Genomic DNA, 22,166 nt, shown 5'->3' on the forward strand with positions numbered 1-22,166 from the left:
CTGCTGAATACTGGATACTGGCCGCACTTAAGCGACTGCAGCTATCGAGCTCCGTTATCCTGGATTCAGGAGGTCAAATGGACTGTATCACGATTGACCTATCTAAGGTATTTGATAGGGTAGACCATGCGAAAGTACTGGCAAAAATGAGTGCAACTGGACTTCACAAAAGAGTGACTGAATGGGTTGCTAAGTTTCTAGAAAATAGAACTCAGAGAATTAGAGTAGGCGAAGCTTTATCTGTCCCTGTAATAATTAAGAAGGGAATTCCTCAAGGCAGTATTATTGGACCCTTATGTTTTCTTATATATATCAATGATATCTGTAAAGAAGTGGAATCAGAGACAAGGCTTTTTGCAGATGATGTTATTCTGTACAGAGTAATAAATAAGTTACAAGATTGTGAGCAACTGCAAAATGACCTCCATAATGTTGTGAGATGGACAGTAGGCAATGGTATGATGATAAACGGGGTTAAAAGTCAGGTGTTTCACAAATAGGAAAAGTACTCTCAGTTTTAATTAGTGTGTTGATGGGGTGGAAAGTTCCCTTTGGGGATCATTGTAAATACCTAGGTGTTAATATAAGGAAAGATCTTCATTGGGGTAATCACATAAATATGATTGTAAATGGGTCTCTGCACATGGTTATGAGGGTATTTAGGGGTTATAGTAAGGATGAAAAGGAGCGGGCATATAAGTCTCTGGTAAGACCCCAACTAGAGTATGGTACCAGTGTATGGGACCCTCACCAGGATTACTTGATTCAAGAACTGGACAAAATCCAAAGAAAAGCAGCTCGATTTGTTCTGAGCGATTTCCGACAAAAGAATAGCGTTACAAAAATGTTGCAAAGTTTGGGCTGGGAAGACCTGGGAGAAAGGAGACGAGATGCTTGACTAAGTGGTAAAGTGGTATGTAATACCAATATAAATGGTCCATTATTGGACATTATAAATTTTCCAGCTAACTCATTCCTGGTTGCCAGCATTTTGCCTCTGTGTGTTAAAATGGGCTCATCAGTTGGTACTTAGCACACCCACCAAGACACATGGCTAGTGCATACCGTGGAGCCCACTGCTTAGGCTACCCGGAGCCACTGACAGTGCCAATGCACTATGAGAGACTTTGTCTCATTACCAAATATTGATGCCTGCTTGGCCATCAGATAGCCCAACTTAGCACACAGGGGTGAAACGCTGGCAACCAGGAATGTGTTAGCTGGAAAATTTATAATGTCCAATAATGGACCATTTATAGTGGTATTATAAATTTACTCATTCGGGACAAATATTTCAGGTTCCCCATGGGAATTAACATCTATATCATATGTGGTATGTTCCGAGCTGTCAGTGGAGAGATGGCGTGGAATGACATCAATAGACAAATAAATTTGAGTGGTGTCTTTAAAAGTAGGAAAGATCACAATATGAAGATAAAGTTGGAATTCAAGAGGACAAATTGGGGCAAATATTCATTTATAGGAAGGGGAGTTAGGGATTGGAATAACTTACCAAGGGAGATGTTCAATAAATTTCCAATTTCTTTACAATCATTTAAGAAAAGGCTAGGAAAACAACAGATAGGGAATCTGCCACTTGGGTGATTGCCCTAAATGCAGATCAGTAGTGACTGAGGTTTGTTTTTATTGATGGGATTATTGTTCCTTCGAGTGTAGTGGCGTTTCCTTCAGTTAATTTTCCTTTCTTCGGGATTACAGATTTGCTTTCAAGAGGATGGATATGTAAACCAATTTCTGCAAAGCTGCTTTCAGCTAAATTTAACAAGGTAGTAGCATCACTTTTGGTTTTGGTGAGTATGACTAGGTTGTCTGCCAAAGCAAATTAAGATAACAGCAGTAGGTCATCAGATAAAATATAGCCATAACATTGGCATATATCATGGTCAGTGAGATTTTGTATTACAGCATTGATATTTAATTTTTATCTTTATTTATCCTCAGTATGAAAATTTATCGTACATTTTATGTATTCTTGTTATTAGGTTTTGTATACCGGTATTAACTGATATATTATTTAAGTTAGAATGGCAGTTAGTTACAGCCCAAGGCTGCAATGAGACAGAAATCCATGAGCATGTGCTGGGATTCTGCCGGAGCAGTGAGCTAATGCGCAACCATAGCCACCACCGTGTAAGAACGTAGATTGCTCAAGGCTTGAGACAGCGTGGATGGGAGGTGCACGAGGAGGTCCACTGCATCTCTACTGATGACTAATTGGAGGGCTGACATCATAACCAACAACAGAAAGGACATTAGATCCCACCATTCTCTTTGATGTGGACCTAGAAAAGCAAGCTATTAATGTTCCGTGCTTGCCTTATCTGTCATCTAAGTATAAAATACCTATCGATCAGTGGATAGTCAGAGGCCTGCTATTTGGAGCAAGAGGCACCCTCCCTAGTCAGACATCGACTTTCCTACAAAATTTGAAAGTTCCATTCTTAGAGTTAGGAAAAACAGTAATACAGATACTGAGGGACTCTCTGCAAATCATTCATTTCCATCTATATCTGAGAACTTGACTAACATTCCTCCCCAACTAACCCTGGAAAAAAGTTCACAGCATTAACGATTATTTTTTGTTTTTAATTTGAGATTTTTAAACTCCACTGAAATTGTAACTGTTTTCTGGATCTGAATGGTCACCCTCATTGGAGGACAGATGATTTATTTCTTTAATAAATCTTTCTCTTTAACTTTAAATAAATACATTTCTACTCCACAATCACTCAATAATAGTAATAGGCTGTTTTATTACATTTACAGAATACCCACCCAGACAATCAACACTATCAAACAAACCCCACTACATCCAGGAGCACACAAAAAAAAACACCTTACAACAGTATGATTCATAGAGCTTTCAATATCCCCCCTTCCTGTAAAGATTCCATCACGAAATAAAAACTATTTATGCAATAGCTGAAAATAATGTATACAATAAACACTTCATAGACAAAATAATAAATTTTAAGAGTAAATCTAATACCTCTTGAATCAAAGATTGTACCCCTAAGAAAGGCCTTCATTTACATTCAATAGTAATAATGTATACCAAATTATTAACATTTTTAAGAAACACAACATAAAATTAGCATTTAAAACAAATAAAATCAACTCAAATTTATTTTTTAACCCACACATTGTTAATAACAACAATACATTTTACAACTCAGGTGTTTACAAACTCAATTGCTAGAGCTGTAACACATCTTACATCATGCAAATCAGTAAAAACTTCACAATAAGGTACCAAGAACGTATAAATGCTAACAAATCCAAACTGTTTTCAGCTACGAGCCTACATATGAAAGTTTCCAATCATAGCTACACTTCTCTATTTATCAAGATTTAATAATCCTTATTTTGCACACAGAGGCACCCTGCTCAATATATTTAAAAATCTATACATTCACATAGACCAATACACCAATGCAGAGTGTAATTTAATTAAATTATACAAAGCCATTACCCCTTTTATTTGTAAATATATACCAAAGAACTTACTGTCCCATCCTCAACAAATCAAGTTCTGCCTCTCCCTCTCCTTCATCTTTCACCACTCTCACCTCTCACTTCCCTTCCGCAAGTGGCAGCAACACATCTCACCATGATAGCAATGCTCAGCCTAAACCAAATCTCTAAAAGGAGCATTTCATTGTGGCCAGGCAATGTGGAGTAACTGTAATATTTCAGTTATTGTAACACCTATTCTCTTGTTTCTACTTAAATACAATACTATTCTAATACAGCATTTTCTACATTACAGACATACACACACATGTTCAACATTCAACTTTGGCCATAACTCAACACAATATCCATACTAACAGCCAATTACAACTTCACAAGAAGTCACAGTTTGGCAGAACTTCAAAACAATTGGTTGTACCCCTTAGCCATATTTATATTTTATTAATGTTCCTCTCAGAGGAGTTTTAACACAATATTGTTAATAATAAAAATTATATATCATTACAGTGATTGTTTCTAATGGTTTAACCAATCACATTTGTATTTAGGAGTAACATCTACAAGACTGAAAAATAAATTTATAACACATTTATTCAAGAAATTTACAATATTATAATTGCATAAATGTTTTCGTGTACTATATGGTCATTGTTTATCATGCATAGAAAATTCCAAATGTTTTTATGTATCACAGTCAAAATAACGTTCATGGCATTAATCAAGATGTGTTAATTTAAAGTTATTTTACTGAAGATGCCCCAAACACAGGGCTGAAACATGTATTACTAGAATGTAAACAAAACATATTGTATTGAACAGGAGGAAATGTAGAATAGGAAAAATTTCAAAATAACAGTATATTTCTCGAGTGCAGAACTCCTTTGCACTTTCTTGGACTTCTTGATTCCACAGTATTACCCTCATACACTGGTAAAGGCCATTTGCATGTTGTCCTCTCTTTCCAATCTCCTCAGATATTTTCTCCTCTTCTCTGATTACACATCCCAAGTACCTGAAACTTTTCACAACTTCTATTTGTTTTCCACTTACTTTCACTTCTCCCTTCTTTCTTTCCTATCTTTTATCATCACTATGGTTTTACTTTTCTCAACACTCATTCCCATTCCAAACTCTACCACTTCATTCCACACATTAATTTGTTCTAGTACTTCCATTTCACTTTCTCCCCACATCACTATTTCATCTGCAAACAGCAGATCTGTAGTTCTTCATTCCATCTTCTGTTTTATACATCTGTGGATTTCATCCATGGCTGTGATAAGAGTATGGGAGACAATATGCTTCCCTGTTGAAGGCCTGTTTCCACAACAAACCATTTTGTTCCTCCTACCTTGGTCTTTATAATATTGACATATTTTCTAAACAAAACTTTTATCATTTGAACACAAGTACATGAAATCAAGGTTGGAATAGCCTGGAGACCACAGTTGATATCCATTTCCAACAGTACTGCTCAAGAAAGGATGAAGGGAAACCGACCGACCGACCATCCTACAAGTTGAGCATCAGTGGAATAACCTTTCCTAAAACCGAACCGCCTTCTATCAAACCAGTTATTAATTTCGCAAACATGTCTAATATAATCAGAAAGAATGCCTTCCCAAAGCTTACATACAACACATGTCAAACTTACTAGGCTGTAATTTTCAGCTTTATGTCTATCACCCTTGCCTTTATACACAGGGGCTACTATAGCAACTCTCCGTTCATTTGGTATAGCTCCTTCGACCAAACAATAATCAAATAAGTACTTCAGATATGGTACTATATCCCAACCCATTGTCTTTAGTATATCCCCACAAATCTTATCAATTCCAGCCACTTTTCTAGTTTTCAACTTTTGTATCTCATTGTAAATGTCATTGTTATCATATGTAAATTTTAATACTTCTTTAGATTAGTCTCCTCCTCTATCTGGACATTATCCATGCAACCAACAATCTTACAGTGCCTTTTGAAGATCCTCACATATACACTCCCCTTGTTCATTAATTATTCCTGGAATGTCCTTCTTGGAACCTGTTTCTGCCTTAAAGTACCTATACATACTCTTCCATTTTTCACTAATATTTCTATGACTGCCAATTATGCTTGCCAAATTTCCAATTTCTTTGAAATCATTTAGGAAAAGGCTAGGAAAGCAACAGATAGGGAATCTGCCACCTGGGCGACTGCCCTAAATGCAGATCAGTATTGATTGATTGATCCTTAGCTGCCTTCTTTGCTAAATTCAATTTCCTAGTAAGTTCCTTCAATTTCTCCTTACTTCCACAGCCATTTCTAACTCTATTTCTTTCCAGTCTCCACCTCCTTCTTAGTCTCTTTATTTCTCTATTATAATAAGGTGGGTCTTTACTATTCCTTACCACCTTTAAAGGTACAAACCTGTTTTCACATTCCTCAACATTTATTTTTAACTACGACAAAAACAGCTTCATGATCACTAGTACCATTTATTACTTCGGTTTCTCTATAGAGCTCATCTGGTTTTACCAGCACCACATCCAGGATATTTTTCCCTCTAGTTGGTTCCATCACTTTCTGAATCAGCTGTCCTTGCCATATTAACTTATTTGCCATTTGTTGGTCATGCTTCCTGTCATTTGCATTTTCTTCCCAACTGACATCTGGTAAATTCAGATCTCCCGCTACATACCTCTTGATGTCTCCACAAAGACGCACACAAAATTCTGTCAGTTGGTATACTTATTTATTTAGAACTATTTATCTACACATTACACATTAAACACACATATAACCTAATTAACTACCATCACAACAAAACACCATATCAACAAACCATCATTTGTAATAACTGCCTGTCACAGAGCATATGGAGATTACAACCTTGAAACAGATGACTGCTTACAAGCATAACGTCCACAACACGAGGTCACAAGTACAATTCCTGTTAAACCATACTCCAACTAAACAGTAACTCGTCTCCACCATCAAGACCACCTCCTTACATATGTGCCTGGCCAGGCTTCTAGAAGGATATGTTACAAAATATATTCTAGTATGTTCTCGAGTGCCTAACAATATAGTTATAATGTAAAGAATATATTACAATCATCTCATCCTACCTAGTGCCATTGTGGATATTACGTGTTTAAACAATACTGTAGTGGATTACACATCATATATACAGGTAATAATAAATTATATACTATTAATTACAGGTTCTTACATTAATTGAACTCGTGTAAATGTCTATATACAGCACATGTTTCATGAAATAACCTCACAAACAATGCGATCATTCGACTACATAAATAATAATAAAAATTCTAATACTAAATGGATTGAAACACTTCATAGCCATACATTACAAGTCGTCGTCATAATAATAATAATAATAATAATAATAATAATAATAATAATAATAATAATAATAATAATAATAATAATAATAATAATATTTTATGTTTTATTTTATGAAATACTTCCTCTCATGCAGAGGCTGCCTTGCGACAAAGTATACTTTTACATTTATTTTTAGAAGATAAATAGGTATACTGTACTTGATAAATATTGAAGGTAACCTAATTGTAACAGTGATTTCTTAGAATTATCAGTGAGCCCCTTAAGGCTATGATGGCAATCTCCCATAATGCTGTAACTGGCAGAGACATCTGTTTACAGAAATTAGCGGCAAAAGCGGGAATCGTTCCCCTTGCTCCAATCATCAGACCTACTATGTCGATTTCCTCTATCTGGTATTTCTCCCTGTAGTAAGGAACTGTTGGTAAGTAAATATTCCTTTTCTCTAGGTTAACATCTGAGGGCTGCGACTTATGGCTTTCAAAGCAAATTGTGGGGTCGATGATGTAACCTCTCTTCTTATTCTTGAAACAATGATGTCAATCCTTCTGTGGCTTCCATTGTCCGCTAAGCCATGAACCTCTTCAAATACCTGGAAACCATGGTCTTTTAGCGTTGCCGCAATTAACGAGCGAATGTTATGGTGACGCGTATTCCTTAAAAGTTCACCATGAGGACAAGATCCCAGAACATGCGCAAGAGTTTCAATCTCCTTGAGGCAGCGCCTACAAAGGGAATCGTTCTGAGATCTTCCTGGTACCGATCTGACTGCTGAAATGTTTGCTGTCATCTTAATTGCTTCACGCCATTCACTACATGATAAGCCTTGATGGTCTCGAATCCAGGAGTTAGCAGGAGTATATTCATTGTACAAACATACACCTCTTCCTTTCTGCTGCAAGTTACACCACTCACTGAATGCCCTTTCTCTCAGTACTCTTCTCACTTTCCTGACATCTGTTATTTCTAGGCATGGATGCAGCAAATTGTCAGATGGAGGGACATTGAGGGATTGTAGTGAGAGAGTTATTTCTTCTTTCAGATATCTTGTAGCACGGATGTATTCGTCACCTGAGCTTAATAGTACCTTACAGATGTTAATGTGCTGAAGATGAGCTTCCCAAGTGGCGCAGAAGAGTCCCAACCCCTTATATTTTTTCTCAGTGTAGACCATTCCATTAGGAATGTCTGCAGGTATTTGAAGAATTTCCTTAAGAGCACTTCGAATTAGTATGTCTGTATCAGCAAGGAACTTTTTCGGAATCTTCTCTGGCTTGATAGTTTGGAATGGGTATATGAGAGATGGGCATATAACTGTGTTTATTACTTTAAATTTCTGGTCAGCCTGTAATAGTGGAGAAGAAACCAATTTCTCCATTTTATTCCGTAATTTTTTTAGTTCCTGTGTAGGTTGAAAAATTATTTCATTTGAAAAATTAACTCCCAGATAGAGGATTGTTTCCCCACTTTGCAAACTCGATATATCATAGCTCTTAAATTCAGCTGGGTCTTCGATTAACTTTCCGTGTTCGATGCAGATTGCCGTAGATTTCATTGGGTTGATATAAAGCCCTATTTCATGAAATCTCCTTGTGACTATATTCGAGAGCACAAGTGCTGCTGTACGACTATTTCCTATGACAACCAAGTCATCAGCAAAACCCATGATCGTTAAAGGTGGAAGATGCGGTACTAAAGAAAATCCATAGTGGCTTGTGAGAGAGTCTTCAGTTAGTTCGTTTAAAATATGATCTGTTGCTAGATAATAATAATAATAATAATAATAATAATAATAATAATAATAATAATAATAATAATAATAATAATAATAATTCAAGCTCCGTACTTGCATTATTTACCCATGGGTGAGAGAATATTGTTTGCAAGTTATATCAGTTTATCACACTTGCATCACTCTTAACGAAAATAAATTGTTCCAGAAGTCTATTTCTCCAGAAAGAGACCTATTGAGAGCAAGAATGTTAAACTCACCTTGCGAATATGTCTCAGGAAGTGATGGTGTTGGCCAAGATGGACATCTGTCGGAATAGTGATCATACTTTAAGTGCAATGCCCTCAGAATGAAGTCCACATCACCAAGTGATTCAGGTGTCTGAACCGTTATTCCCAGTTGATCAAAAGAACAGAACTTGATTTTCCTGCCACAATATGTACATAAGGTATTATAAGTTAGAAGGTCAATTTAATATTTAAACAGCATACACTTTTCCATTTCATCTTAACTGTATTCCTGCAAAGGAATATACTGTATGAATTAAAATATGCATTTAAGATTATTACCTAAATTTAACACATGTTAATACTTGATCACAGACTGAGATAAAGGTAGCAGATCCACTCGTAATAAACCACAGTAAATAAACAGTAAATAACAAGAAAGTAAAAATAGTGAAACAATTTAAATACCTAGGAAAAATGATAACATACAACTTCGACAAGAAATCTGCATGGCAAGAAAGAACTAATAAAATGATAAATGCTCAAAAATGAACTTTATCTACAAACAATAAAAATTGTCTCATTCAAAACAAAATTAAAACATTGCAAGACAGTGGTTCAACTATTTGTGACATTTGGCAGTGAAACTCTTTTAAAAGTCACTCAGAGAAACAGAATCAACAAAATCCTAAAAGTAGAGAGAAGAATAGTTAGAACCTGTATAAATAAAAGAATATCAAAAAGATGGACAATGGTGGATAGTGCCAAATGAACAGGTGTACAGAGAACTGGAGCCTATCACAGATCCTACACAGAAGAAAAAGACCTCTTTTTTGGTCACAATATGAAGACAGCAAAACCAGATTACAAAGAAAAATTATAGGGAAACTCTGAAATCAGAAGCAACAAGTAGGAAGGATTAAGGAAATTAGAGAGGGTATGGAAGAACCAGAAATAACTCTGGAAGATTTGCAAAAAAAGACATATAATTTAAATAAACCAAAAAACATAACAATAAGATTTAAACCAAAAATAAACAAACAACATACAATGAAAAGGGTATTTACAGACGAGAAACGACAGAAAAGATCAGAACGAATAAAAAGCTACTGGGCAATTCGGAAAGAAAACTTATCGAAGAAGACGAACAGAAAATGATTGACTGAAGTGGTACAATGAGACCATAAAAGCAGAAGAAGAAAAATAAGAAAATCAATCAATCAATCAACCAATTACCAGTGATCTGTATTTAGGGCTGTCACCCAGGTGACAGAATCCCTATTGTTTATTTACCTACTCTTTTCGTAAATGATTTTTAAAAAGTTGGAAAATTTACCAAATGCCTCCCTAGGTAAATTATTCCAATTCCTAATTCCTTTTCCTTAAACAAATATTTGCCCCAATTTTTCCTCTTGAATTCCAACTTTATCTTCATATTATTATATTTTCTATTTTGAAAAACTTTATTCATGCCTATTCATCTACTAATGTCATTCCATGCCATCTCTCCACTGACAACTCAGAACATATTACATATTACAAACTCCATTATGGGTTGGTATTATTTGAAAATTAGTATGACAGATACCTTGAGGTTCCACCTATTTAATACAACTTATAATCTTACAGATTACATGTACTTTATTTTCTTTATATTAAAAACACGGGACATGTTTCATCTTGTATTTGATACATCTTCAGCTTAAAAAATCATTAAAATTCATTAAAGTCATTAAATCATTAAAAATCATTAAATTCTTCTGCTTGGAACAGGACTCGAGTTTTTGTAAAATTGGCCTTGTTTTTGTAATATTCCTATTATAGATTTAAAATTTCATTCTTTTTTCTTCATCCTGTGGAGAAAAGTCATTCATATTTACTAATACCTTTAAAAAAAGCAATGTTAAACATATACAGTATAAACATTATCATATAAAACACCCACATCTAACATACGCAAGCTTTATTTGGGGAAGATGTAGGAAAGATTACATTAATAATTTGGAAATCCTACAAAAAAGAGCCATCAAAATCATGTATGGATTCCCCTTCCTCAAACCATCACATGAAGTTTTTTCAGAGTCAAATATTCTGCCATTCCATAAACAAATTGCATTTTCATGTATAAGCTAGACAGGAAATTAACCCATTCTACTGTTAACTTCTCCCATTTTAGTGAAATTCATGGATATGAAACTAGAGGATCATTAAGGATATATCCCTCTCATTCTAATTCAGTAAAGTACGGAGTGAAAGGCATAGAATCATCAATGTTTAGGGAATATAATGTGTTGCCTCCTGTTATAAAGAACTGTAAATCGGTTATATGTTTTAAGAAAAAACTGAAGGAATATTACTCTTTTACAGATATCTTAATATAATCTCTATATAACTTGCTTTAATTAATACAATAATATATATATTGTCCATATTTAGTATATTACAGCCATGCAATATCTGAATATACTTCTGAAAAATTATGATCCTAACATGTAAAAAAAAAAAAGTACTTGTCACTTTACAGAAAAGCCATTGTATATGAAATGTAATTATTGTGTTGCCTTAAAAAAGTATGTACTGTATTGTCCCTATCACGAGCCAGAGGCTCATGGGACCTTTTGTCACCAATAAATAAAAGAAATATACTTAGTTCTTCTGTTGGGAACAGGACTCGAGTTTTTGTAAAATTGGCCTTGTTTTTGTAAACAACTCCTCAATATTTACTGACTATACAAAAGGTTGTTTTTTGGAGTAGCCTTATTTCAAACTGCACGGAAGAGAGAACTTCTCAAGGTACATTGTGAACCAAAACAGACACAGACCTGCAGGGTCTTTTTTATTTTTTTGGCCGCTCCGTGTGTCAGGGGAACATGCACGGAAGGCGATAGCGCGGCTGGCAGCTGGGAAACTTATTTGCCGAGAGTTCTATTGCTTCATGACCGACTAAGGTGATCTAATGCAGTATGGTAGCGATAACCATTGCTTCACAGCAATAGTTTAGTTTAACATCTGTAGTATTGGTAGCATGTTCAATGTATTCACCTTAAAATAGCGTCGTTTCTGTAGGAATTTTAAGTAATCGTGTGTTTAACGAGTGATATATACAGTAGAAGAGTGTGTATTCATTGTGTTGTGCTGTGTGAAGCATTTTTCTTATACAGAGTGGCGCTTTCGATTCATTCGCAAATTTCCTGGCATTCTCCTTCCCCATAGGAGTATGGTACGTAAATTAGTAAAGAAGTTCTGCACCACTGGGTCCATTCTTAAAAAGAAATCACTCAGGGGATGAACCGTCATAACAGGGGAAATGCTTGACAAAATAGGAGCTCTCTTGGAAAGAACTCCAACAAAATCCGAGTTGCATCTCGCCGTACAAGCTAATGTGTCACTATCTGCCCACAAAGCAACAAAACTGTTAAAAGCAAAACTGTACACACCCGCCCCTGCCCAATATTTAAGAGGACCTGACAGTTTTGCTAGGGTTCAGTATTATAATTGGTTGCTTCAGTCAGTTCACGATGGGTATGTTGACCCAGAACTTTCATTGTATAGTGATGAAGCATGGCTACACTTAAGTGGCTATGTAAATACTCAAAACAATCGCTACTGGTGTGCATAAAATCCCCACCAGTTGCATGTCCATCCACTTCATGATGTAAAGATAGGAGTTTGGTGGGCAATAAGTGCTGGCAGAATTATAGGGTCTATATTTTTCTGTGGAACAATAAATGCTGATCGATATACAGACCTCATTCTGAGACCATTCTTTCAAGAGCTGATGGAAGAAGAAAGAAGTAATGATTACTTCATGCAAGATAATGCAACGGCACATACTGCTAATCAGTCTGGAGGTAATATGGGAAGTTTTCAAAGATCATGTGGTTAATTATTCGCCTAGTTCTCCTGATTTAAATCCCTGTGATTATTACCTGTGGGGGATGCTGAAGGGAAAAGTGTATGTGAACAACCCTCACACAAGAGAAGAACTACAAGAGAACATTACACAAGTTATTTCGTCCAGTGTCCGCAAACCTATTTACGAGGTGTCAGGCATGTTCAACAGCTGAGGGACAACATTTTGAACATCAAATATAATGCTAGGAAGGTTTTAGACTAATAATTTCACTAGAAATGGATTTCTATAAGTGTGAATTGCCGTGAGTAGTGGGGAGGAAAACCGCACATTATGCCGGCTAGCAGCAATATACCCCATCATTCAAAACAATTTAACCAAATACAGTGGCCTAAGTATATTAGAAATACAGGATTTCATGTCTATGTTTAAATTAGTTATAAGTAACAATTATTTCACTTTCGATAATGTTATTTATCAACAAGGACTGGCTATGGGATCGCCGGCTTCGGGTATCTTAGCCAAGATTTACTTGGATTTTTTGGAACACACCAAAATTGATAATAATAATAACTTTGACAACATCCTTTTCTGGGCAAGATATGTAGATTACACCATAGTAATTATGGATGAGAGCATCACAGACACTGCTACCACCCTCATTAATCTAAATAACATTGACCCGCATATAAAATTCACATTTAAATCCAAAATTGAATGGAAAATTCATTTTTTAGACTTAACTATTATCAGGCACCCAAGCTACTTAAGACATAAGTTTTTCAGAAAACCCACCCAAACAGTCACTACAATCTGTAAAGATTCTTCACACCCCCAAATTCACAAACGAGCAGCGTGCAATAGCATGGTGTACCAAGACTTCAATGTTCTAATGTCTGATGTATGTATGTTGGGTATTCAACCCGAAGGCTGGTTTGATCCTCCACAGTTCCACTGAAAGCTATCAACATATACCCTAGGCATCACTGAAGAGGCGTACTAGGGAAATGAGGAGTGAGGTAGTTTCCCATTGCTTTCCTCACTGAGCCAGTAGTTGCTACTGCATATCAGCCTGCCAAGCCCACAGAAATGCATGCACCAACCGACCCTGAAAGAGACCTCAAAAATGAGTTGAACACCATTCGTAATAGAGCTAAATCTAATGGATACAACAGTTTCTTTATTGAAAAAATAATACATATCACCCCTCTAGCACTTTGAGAAAAGATAAACAAAACAACTCCTCCCTTTCTATCTTTACGTTCTATAAACAAATTTACAAAGTCACCAACATCTTTAAAAAGCACAATGTAAAAGTAGTTTTCAAAACCAACAATAGGAATGCACAAGTCTTACATAATGCCACATCCATAAACAAGTTCAATAGTTTTTCAAAATCAGGAGTATACAGGATTATTTGCAACAGTTGTAATTCTTCTTACGTCAGACAGACTGGGACGAATTTTAATATAAGGTACTCAGAACACATCAATGCCCTGAAGTACAATAAATTTTCAGCTGTAGGACAGCATATGCATGACTATAATCACAAATTCACAGACATAAAACAAGATATGGAAATTTTCAAAATCATTAACAAAGGACCCCTCCTTAACATTACTGGAAGCTGCTTCATACATATAGATCAATATTTTAACCCGAATCATAATCTTAACCCTCTTGGAGCCAAGAGCCGATCTGGTCGGCCGCTCCCCATCAGCTGGAAGAGGCCACAGCTCCGCTTCCACTCTACTACTGTAAAGTGCCAGCCGTTTTCAGTGGAAATACATGTATTTTAAAATTTGTGTATACCTAATGGTGTATAGCAAATACCAGCATGAAATTTTCTACATATCGACTAAGTAGAATATAAAACTGGTTTAGAGTGTTATAAAGAGTCAAAAACATTTTACTGTTGATTTATAGTTGTCGATAATGTTTGTTTTTAGGAAGAGAAAAACATTTTTGAACTTTCTCTCTCAATATCTACTTGGAAAAAATAATTCACGATAAAAAAAGAATATACGTAATTATGTATAATGTATTTCTAAATACAACTGTATAGAATAACTAATTTGAATGAGAAAAATAAAAACATAAAAAATAAAAATTCAAACATATGTCACTAGTAAAAACAAGACAATTTTACTCACCAATAAAATTTGAATATATGTATCGATGTTTGGCAAATACTGACAAGAAATTTTCTATGTGTGGACAACACAGTATTAAAATCATTCTGAATTATTAAATAAGTAAAAAATAATAGTTGATATTATAGCTTTGTTTTCACAAAAATTATTTTCTCGTTTTTGGTTGAAGTATTGATTAGAAAAATAATTTTACAATACAACAGAATTTACAAAATCTATGGCGCTAAAGCCCTGATTTGCTTTGGCCTACTAAGCGACTGCTGCTCAGTTTGGTTACCTGCAGTTTACGAGGTGAATCATGGTCAGTGAGACGGATCCTCTCAGTAATTATTCTTGGTTTTCGCAGACCGGGGTCGCCCTCTCACCCTCAGATATCTCTAAATTGCAATCACTTAGGGTCACTTAGATTGAGTGAACCTCGTACCAACCCTCAGGACCAGGCGAAAATTCTTGACTTGGGCGGGTGAGAGGCAGGCACGCTACACTTGGCCCGCGGAGACCGGCATTTACGTAATGATGGAGGACTATACGTGACTATAAGCTTTAGCAGAGAGAAAGTGAAAAGTAAATTGAAGTATGATATGGGCATGTTCAGGTCCAAATAGTTCTTTGAAGGACACAGGAGGTTGAGGAATGTTGTCGGGTTCATTGGGACAAATTTCCATAACATGTTCTCCAGAGACATCATCATCATCATCTTCTTTATAACTAGTTTCATCTACCACCATATTCAGAGTAGCTTTAGTGCCGTTAGAAACAATTAAACGTCTCTTCTTTAGCAGCGGTGATTCCGCGGGCATGTCCGGTATAATTTCGTAGCTACTCTCTGAACTAAATTCACTATCGCTATCCAATAAATCATCCGCGTTAGCTTACCATTGTTCCTAATACTACATTAATTTATCATCATCAATACCTGCTGAAAAATTATCACGTGAACAACTTGCCATTATGCTGTCACTAATCCACTCACTGCAAGGAGCAATCTTTTACTGACCAGTTAGCGGTATTTGTAAACACAGGAAACAACTCTTGTGAAAGGTGTAACACCCTCTTAAAACTGCCAAAGCAAGGTCAGGCACACAATAACGTGTAGCCCCTTTACTACAGGTTGTAACAAAAGTATGCACGTCACTATAGGTTGCCTCAAAATTATGTATATCACAGAATTTTAAGCCGGCCGATGTAATCAGCTCTGGCAACTTCCGACTGGATTGTTGAAGGCCGACTAGATCGGCTCTGGCAATTTAAAGGGCGGGTGCTTGCACTACCGCCTGGCACCAAGAGAGTTAATGACATTTCAGAAAAGCCAAATATCCTATTTGACCTTCTAATTCCTACTTTTTGAAACATCAAACCAACAAGTCATAATTCAGTTTTTCATAATATTCACAGCACCTTTCCTCAGCAGTCATCTCTTTTCCCACATCATTTGGCCCCACCTTAATTTTCCCCCTTCCCCTCTATCGCCCCTCTCCTTTCCATGACCTCTCCCCTTGCTCCACCCCTTCTCCCCTTGCCACGCCTCTCTCTCCTTGCCCCACCCTTTTCTTTTCCTTTGAATCTCACAACCGTTAGTATGAGGCACACAACAATAGGTCACGCACCACATGCCGCAACAAGAGGTAAGTCTCATTTAACCTATGCCATTTGACTAACATGCTTTCTCCTTCAATTCATTCATTTTATCTAATTTTATCCATCATTTATTCAGGTTATCTTCATGGACACTGCAATGAATTGCGAATTTATACCAGCCACAAATTAAGAACTGTCAGTGAGATGAACCATATTTGCCCCTACCTGGCTACAGCTGGATAATGGGAAATGATGATGATGATGATGATGATGATGATGAGTAGCATGTCAACGGAATCACAACATGAGTTCACGACTTCCCCACAAGTCTCATTATAACAACTCTATCCTCAAGAATGCCTCTTTATATACGTTGCCTAGCCAGGCTTCTAGAAGAATATGACACAACATGTTTTCTTGTAATTTTGAGAGTCTCCAATAGCCTATTTGCAATGTAAGGAATTTTCTACATAATTCCAGTCACACACTGCATTGTTCTAGACTATTACAGTGTGTTGCACTGTACCGTACACATGGGTAATAACCCTCTAGGACAATGCCCCTATTTCCTGATTAAACATCTGACTAACTCAGGGTTGGGCACAGAAGTGGGTTGATTGTTGAGGGTAAGTCTAAATGTCGAAGTTTAACACTTATCTTTAAGTATATGACAGGAATAATGGAGGTTTATCTCGAATGAGAAACAATGATATGGGGTAAGATGAGTTTATTCCATAAAATAACCCCGAATCACACTATAACAAATAAAAATCCATATAATAAAATGAGAATAAAATTTGCATTGAAATAAAATTGAAATAAATATGGACCACAATCTTTAATTACACAAAACAAATACATGATAAGATGAAAGTTCAAAATCACAACATTAAAATATTTGTGAGCTTCAAAATAACTTCACATGGAGAAGTACGATTGTAAGTATCACCATAACACGGATAGAAATTTAGGGAAGTTGCCACAATAATTATCTTTAAACGAGAATTAAGACACAATGGAACATAATAGGAACTACGAAAATATTAGTGGCATTTCCCTATGCTATATTTACAATAATCACAACATAATTAAAATATCTCAAATATTTACATTGGATCAGGTAGGGAAAAACTTATATACTACACTGACTTGACGTGAAACGCGGTTCACCAAAGGATCTAGTAAGAACTAGATTGACCACAAACATTCACTCAGCACTCGGGCTGTTCCCCATTAAACAACAAGACAACATATCAAAACAACATGAAATTACACAAAACACCATCCTGTAAGAGAAAACAAATAATATACTTTAATAAACACATGGAAAGCAATGGGCAACATTGCGTTCCTCTACTGCATTTACGCATCGGATAGTGCCATTCATCTGTCACACATTTCCTGCTTTGCAGTGGGCTGAAAAGAAATGTTAAAACTCAATACTGCTCTGAGGACTTGGTCACTGTTCCGACAAGATTGTATTACTGAAACAGCTTCTCACATCGCACTGTCTATATAAACACGGCTGATAAGCTAACTTGTAAGGCAAGCTCATATCTCAACATCAGCTTGGAGACTCACATACACAATCGTACTTCTTGTCAGCATGCTACTATAATTCAACACACATCATATTCACTGGCCTGACAGTAATTTCCCATCAATTCTGATTCTCAATAATATCTCAGAATATATTCATAGGCCTATTCTCACTGCACACAATTCTTATAACATCATCAGGCATGCAATCTGCCTGCATAATTAACTTCATCTTTCAGCATGCACTAAATTCTCTTGTATATCTCATTATAAATCCGGGTTCGATTCCATCTCAAATCATTCTACGAAACAGTTTCTAACCCACATTAGAAGAATCTTTTCTAGTCAACGGTGCATATACAGCTCCACACGTGTCACAGCTCCTGAAATACATGCGTCATGCATCCTATCTGTCACAAATCTTTCTAAATGGAAAAATAAAATTTAGTCTCAACGCCGCAAGTGTGTAACTCGGAAAGTGGATGAATTTGGCAATCTAATCCTTCCATCTCTAGCATACAAAAAACATAGGAATAACCCTAAGCTAGGCAACATGCATAAATACACAATAAAATCAAAATAAATCCTAACATCTCCCTCAATACCCCGTCTAACTAATCATCACGAGAATTCAAGAACAGCTCCATCAAGAACTTGGAGAGTATCAGGGGGGATTTCGACCTGGAAGAAGTTGTCCTGACCAAATCATTAGTCTTAAGTGGATTATGAACCATCAAAGAATGAGAAACAAAAAGCTAGTTATCACTTTTGTTGACTTCAAGAAAGCATATGACAGTATTCATCGTGAGTCATTACTTAAAATCCTTAAAGAATTTGGGTTACACCAGAAACTCATTAATCTCGTTGGTGTTACCCTCAAGAACACTAGAGCAAAAGTTAAATTCCGAGGAGAGTTGTCTGAATCATTTGAAATCCGGACTGGACTTCAACAGGGGGATGGTCTCTCACCAATACTGTTTAACTGTGCATTGGAGAAAGACATGCGAGAATGGTCTAAAAAATGTCTGCCAAACATCAAGAGTGGCAAAAATATCAAACTCAATTGTCTAGCATTTGCAGATGACCTTGCGCTACTTGCAAGTAGTGTGGAAGAGGCTAAACTCCAAATTGAAGAATTAGAACAAATAGCAGCAAAAATTGGATTACAAATCTCCTTTGAAAAGATGGAAATGATGCCATCCTTCAAAGTGGAAACATCACCTATCACACTGACTAATAACAAACAAATTAAGGTTGTTAATAAATTTAAATATCTTGGAGAGATTATAACTTGGAACTTAAAAGAGAAAATATCAGTTGAAAATAGAATTAAGCTTACCAAATTAAAACAAGCACAACACATTACTTGGCCAACCTACAAGAAGAAATCTCTCTCGATAAATGCAAAATTTAAACACTACAACTCCGTTATTAAGCCTGAAGCAACCTATGCTAGTGAAACCTTATTCAATTTGAATACAAAATCAACTACAGATAAATTACAGAAAATAGACAGACGAATCATTAGAACAATTCTAAACAAAAAAACACCAAGTAGATGGACAATGGCAATTACAGCACTACCTAATGAAGTTGTATACCAGGAGACTGAGTCTATAACAGATACAATGCAGAAAGGAAGAGTTGCTTTTTTCTGTCACATATTAAGACTACCAGAGACTAGGATACTCAAACATTTATTCAACTACTTTTGGAAAAGTAAAACTAAAAATCACTGGTTCAAAGAAGTCCAAGAAGATTTAAATGAATTAGGCTTGACAATTCAACAAATTGAAAACAGAGAAGAGAAGAGGATCCTGAGAAATAACGACGTGAGACTTAAACTGAAGACCTATACACGCAAACAGTACAACATAACTGACGAAGAACGGGCAGCCAGGTCAGAGAGAATGAAATATTCCTGGGAACAAAAGAAGAAACATCAACCTAATTTGTAACCAATATTCATAAGACTTGACTGTATATAGATTGATTTCAGTGCTCCAATGTGGGCGTAAAATAAATAAATAAATAAATAAATAAATAAATAATAATAATAATAATAATAATAATAATAATAATAATAATAATAATAATAATAATAATAATAATAATAATAATAAATGTTGGCGTAGGGATGTGGCAACCCCATCGCCCAGTGGGAAACCACTGCAATCAGCTACCGGAGTATTGGCGGGAAAACCATAACGTTCGTGGGGTATGGAGGAAATGCCTACTCCCAGTCCTGAACAACTAGGATGAAATAAGGCAAAAAGCCTTCTTCACAATTCATCTTTCATCACCCATCATTCACCATTCATCACCTTGCCAGATCACATCTGGCATTGTAAGCCTTGACTTCGGTCAGAAATGTATTGATCATTGATGACATGCAGACCCATCCGATCAAAAGGAAACTTAAATTTAATAAATCAGGACAGTTCTCATATTTCGCTACAGTGAACATAAATTCATTAATGAAAGTGGGCAAATTAAAACACCTCACAGACGTCTTAGATCAACATAAGATACTGATAACTGCTCTTCAAGAATTGCGTAATATGGATCAAGACCCCCTTGAGTCAGGGGGATATCGCCTATACAAGGGTCCCCCAGGTGAAAGAGTACTAAAGAGTTTGGAGTCGGCTTTTTGGTTCATACTAGTATCTTAGATTCAATTGAAGATTTTTTTTCCACCTCCCCCCGAACGGCATTGATGACAATCAAAGTAGAGAATAAAAAGTACACATTGATAAATGTCCATGCTCCAATGAATGAAAAAAACAGGACCAACAGGGAAGACACAGACAAATTTTGGGAAGAACTAGACCAACTATTATCATCCATTTCCGATAACCATATTAAAATCATGCTTGGCGATTTCAATGCTAAAATAGGCCGTGAGAAAAAGTTTCGTAATGTTGTAGGTAAGTGGCCAGCTCATCATCTAACTAACAGGAATGGTCAGAGATTGATCGATCTTTGTATTGATCATGGGCTACTTTTGGAAACCACACGATTCAAACGACGACCACATAAACTGATGACCTGGAAGTGCCCTAATGTTAAATTAGGGGAGTTCCAAATTGATCATGTAGCTATGGATAAGAACTATCATAAGGAAATTTACAATGTGAGGGTCCTCCGTGGAGTGGACATAGATTCAGATCATTATTTGTCCAAAATTAAAATAAAATTAACTCCAAAAAAGAAACGCACTCTCTCCAAATGTAACAGGAAGAAAACATATGACCCTAGCTATCTCATTAATAATAAATTATATTATGAACAATCTAAAACCTATCTAAGTGATGATTTGGGAACGGTAATTAACAAGCTAAAAACCATTGCTGAGGAAAATGCTCCCGTTAAAAAGAGGAAAAAACATGCTTGGTGGAATGAGGAGTGCGATGCAGCGATTCAACACCGACACAAGGCATGGTTGATTGATCAACAAACGGAAAACAGAACAGTCACGCGAAGAACTTGTTACTGCTAGACGACATTCGGCTAAAATCATCCGAAGGGTTAAGAGAAATTATCCCACGGAGATGTTACACTCTATTGACGAAGCATTTACTCAACATAAGACAAGAGATTACTATAAAACATTTCGGCAATACCAAACTAATTATACTCCCCCAACACTCCTAATGAGAGATACTAATGGAAAACAGGCACATACTAATCAAGATAATGCGGAAATTTTAGCTAGATACTTTGAGAACTTACTTAACAGTGAGGAACCTTCAGAATATCTGCAATATGACACACATCCAAAAAATAGGATACCTTTAGAAAAGGTTACACCGCCCGTTTATAATGAAGTACGAGCAGCAATTGATTCCCTTAAAAATTATAAAGCACCGGGAGAGAACCAAAACGTCACAGAGGTATGGAAGAATGCTAATGACCAAACCGTTCAGAATCTACATAAACATCTTATAGATATTTGGAATACTGCTACAATGCCTGAAGAGTGGAATATGGCAATAATTCAACCATTGCATAAAAAGGGCGATAGATCTGATCCAAATAATTATCGGGGAGTATCATTATTGGATATTACATATAAGATTTTATCTAAGATTATCTATAACAGAATACAGGGACATCTTGACTGTGAACTAGGGGAATATCAAGGTGGATTTCGTCCAGGAAGAAGCTGCCCTGACCAAATCATCAGTTTAAAATGGATTATGAAACATCATAGATTTAGAAACAAAAATTTAGTTATTACGTTT

The 22,166-nt window shown here is 36.0% G+C and overlaps 1 protein-coding gene across 1 annotated transcript in view; it reads right to left on the bottom strand.

Annotated features, from left to right (window-relative positions):
* Nucleotides 1-22,166, bottom strand: part of LOC136864159 (dynein axonemal intermediate chain 7) — a 658,911-nt gene that overhangs the window by 540,128 nt on the left and 96,617 nt on the right. Inside the window, exon 5 of the mRNA XM_068226132.1 lies at nt 8,833-8,999. Coding sequence (XP_068082233.1) covers nt 8,833-8,999 — 167 coding nt within the window. The remainder of the gene's footprint in view (nt 1-8,832; nt 9,000-22,166) is intronic.

Source organism: Anabrus simplex, chromosome 1 (assembly GCF_040414725.1).
Source record: "Anabrus simplex isolate iqAnaSimp1 chromosome 1, ASM4041472v1, whole genome shotgun sequence".
Taxonomy (NCBI): Eukaryota; Metazoa; Arthropoda; class Insecta; order Orthoptera; family Tettigoniidae; genus Anabrus; species Anabrus simplex.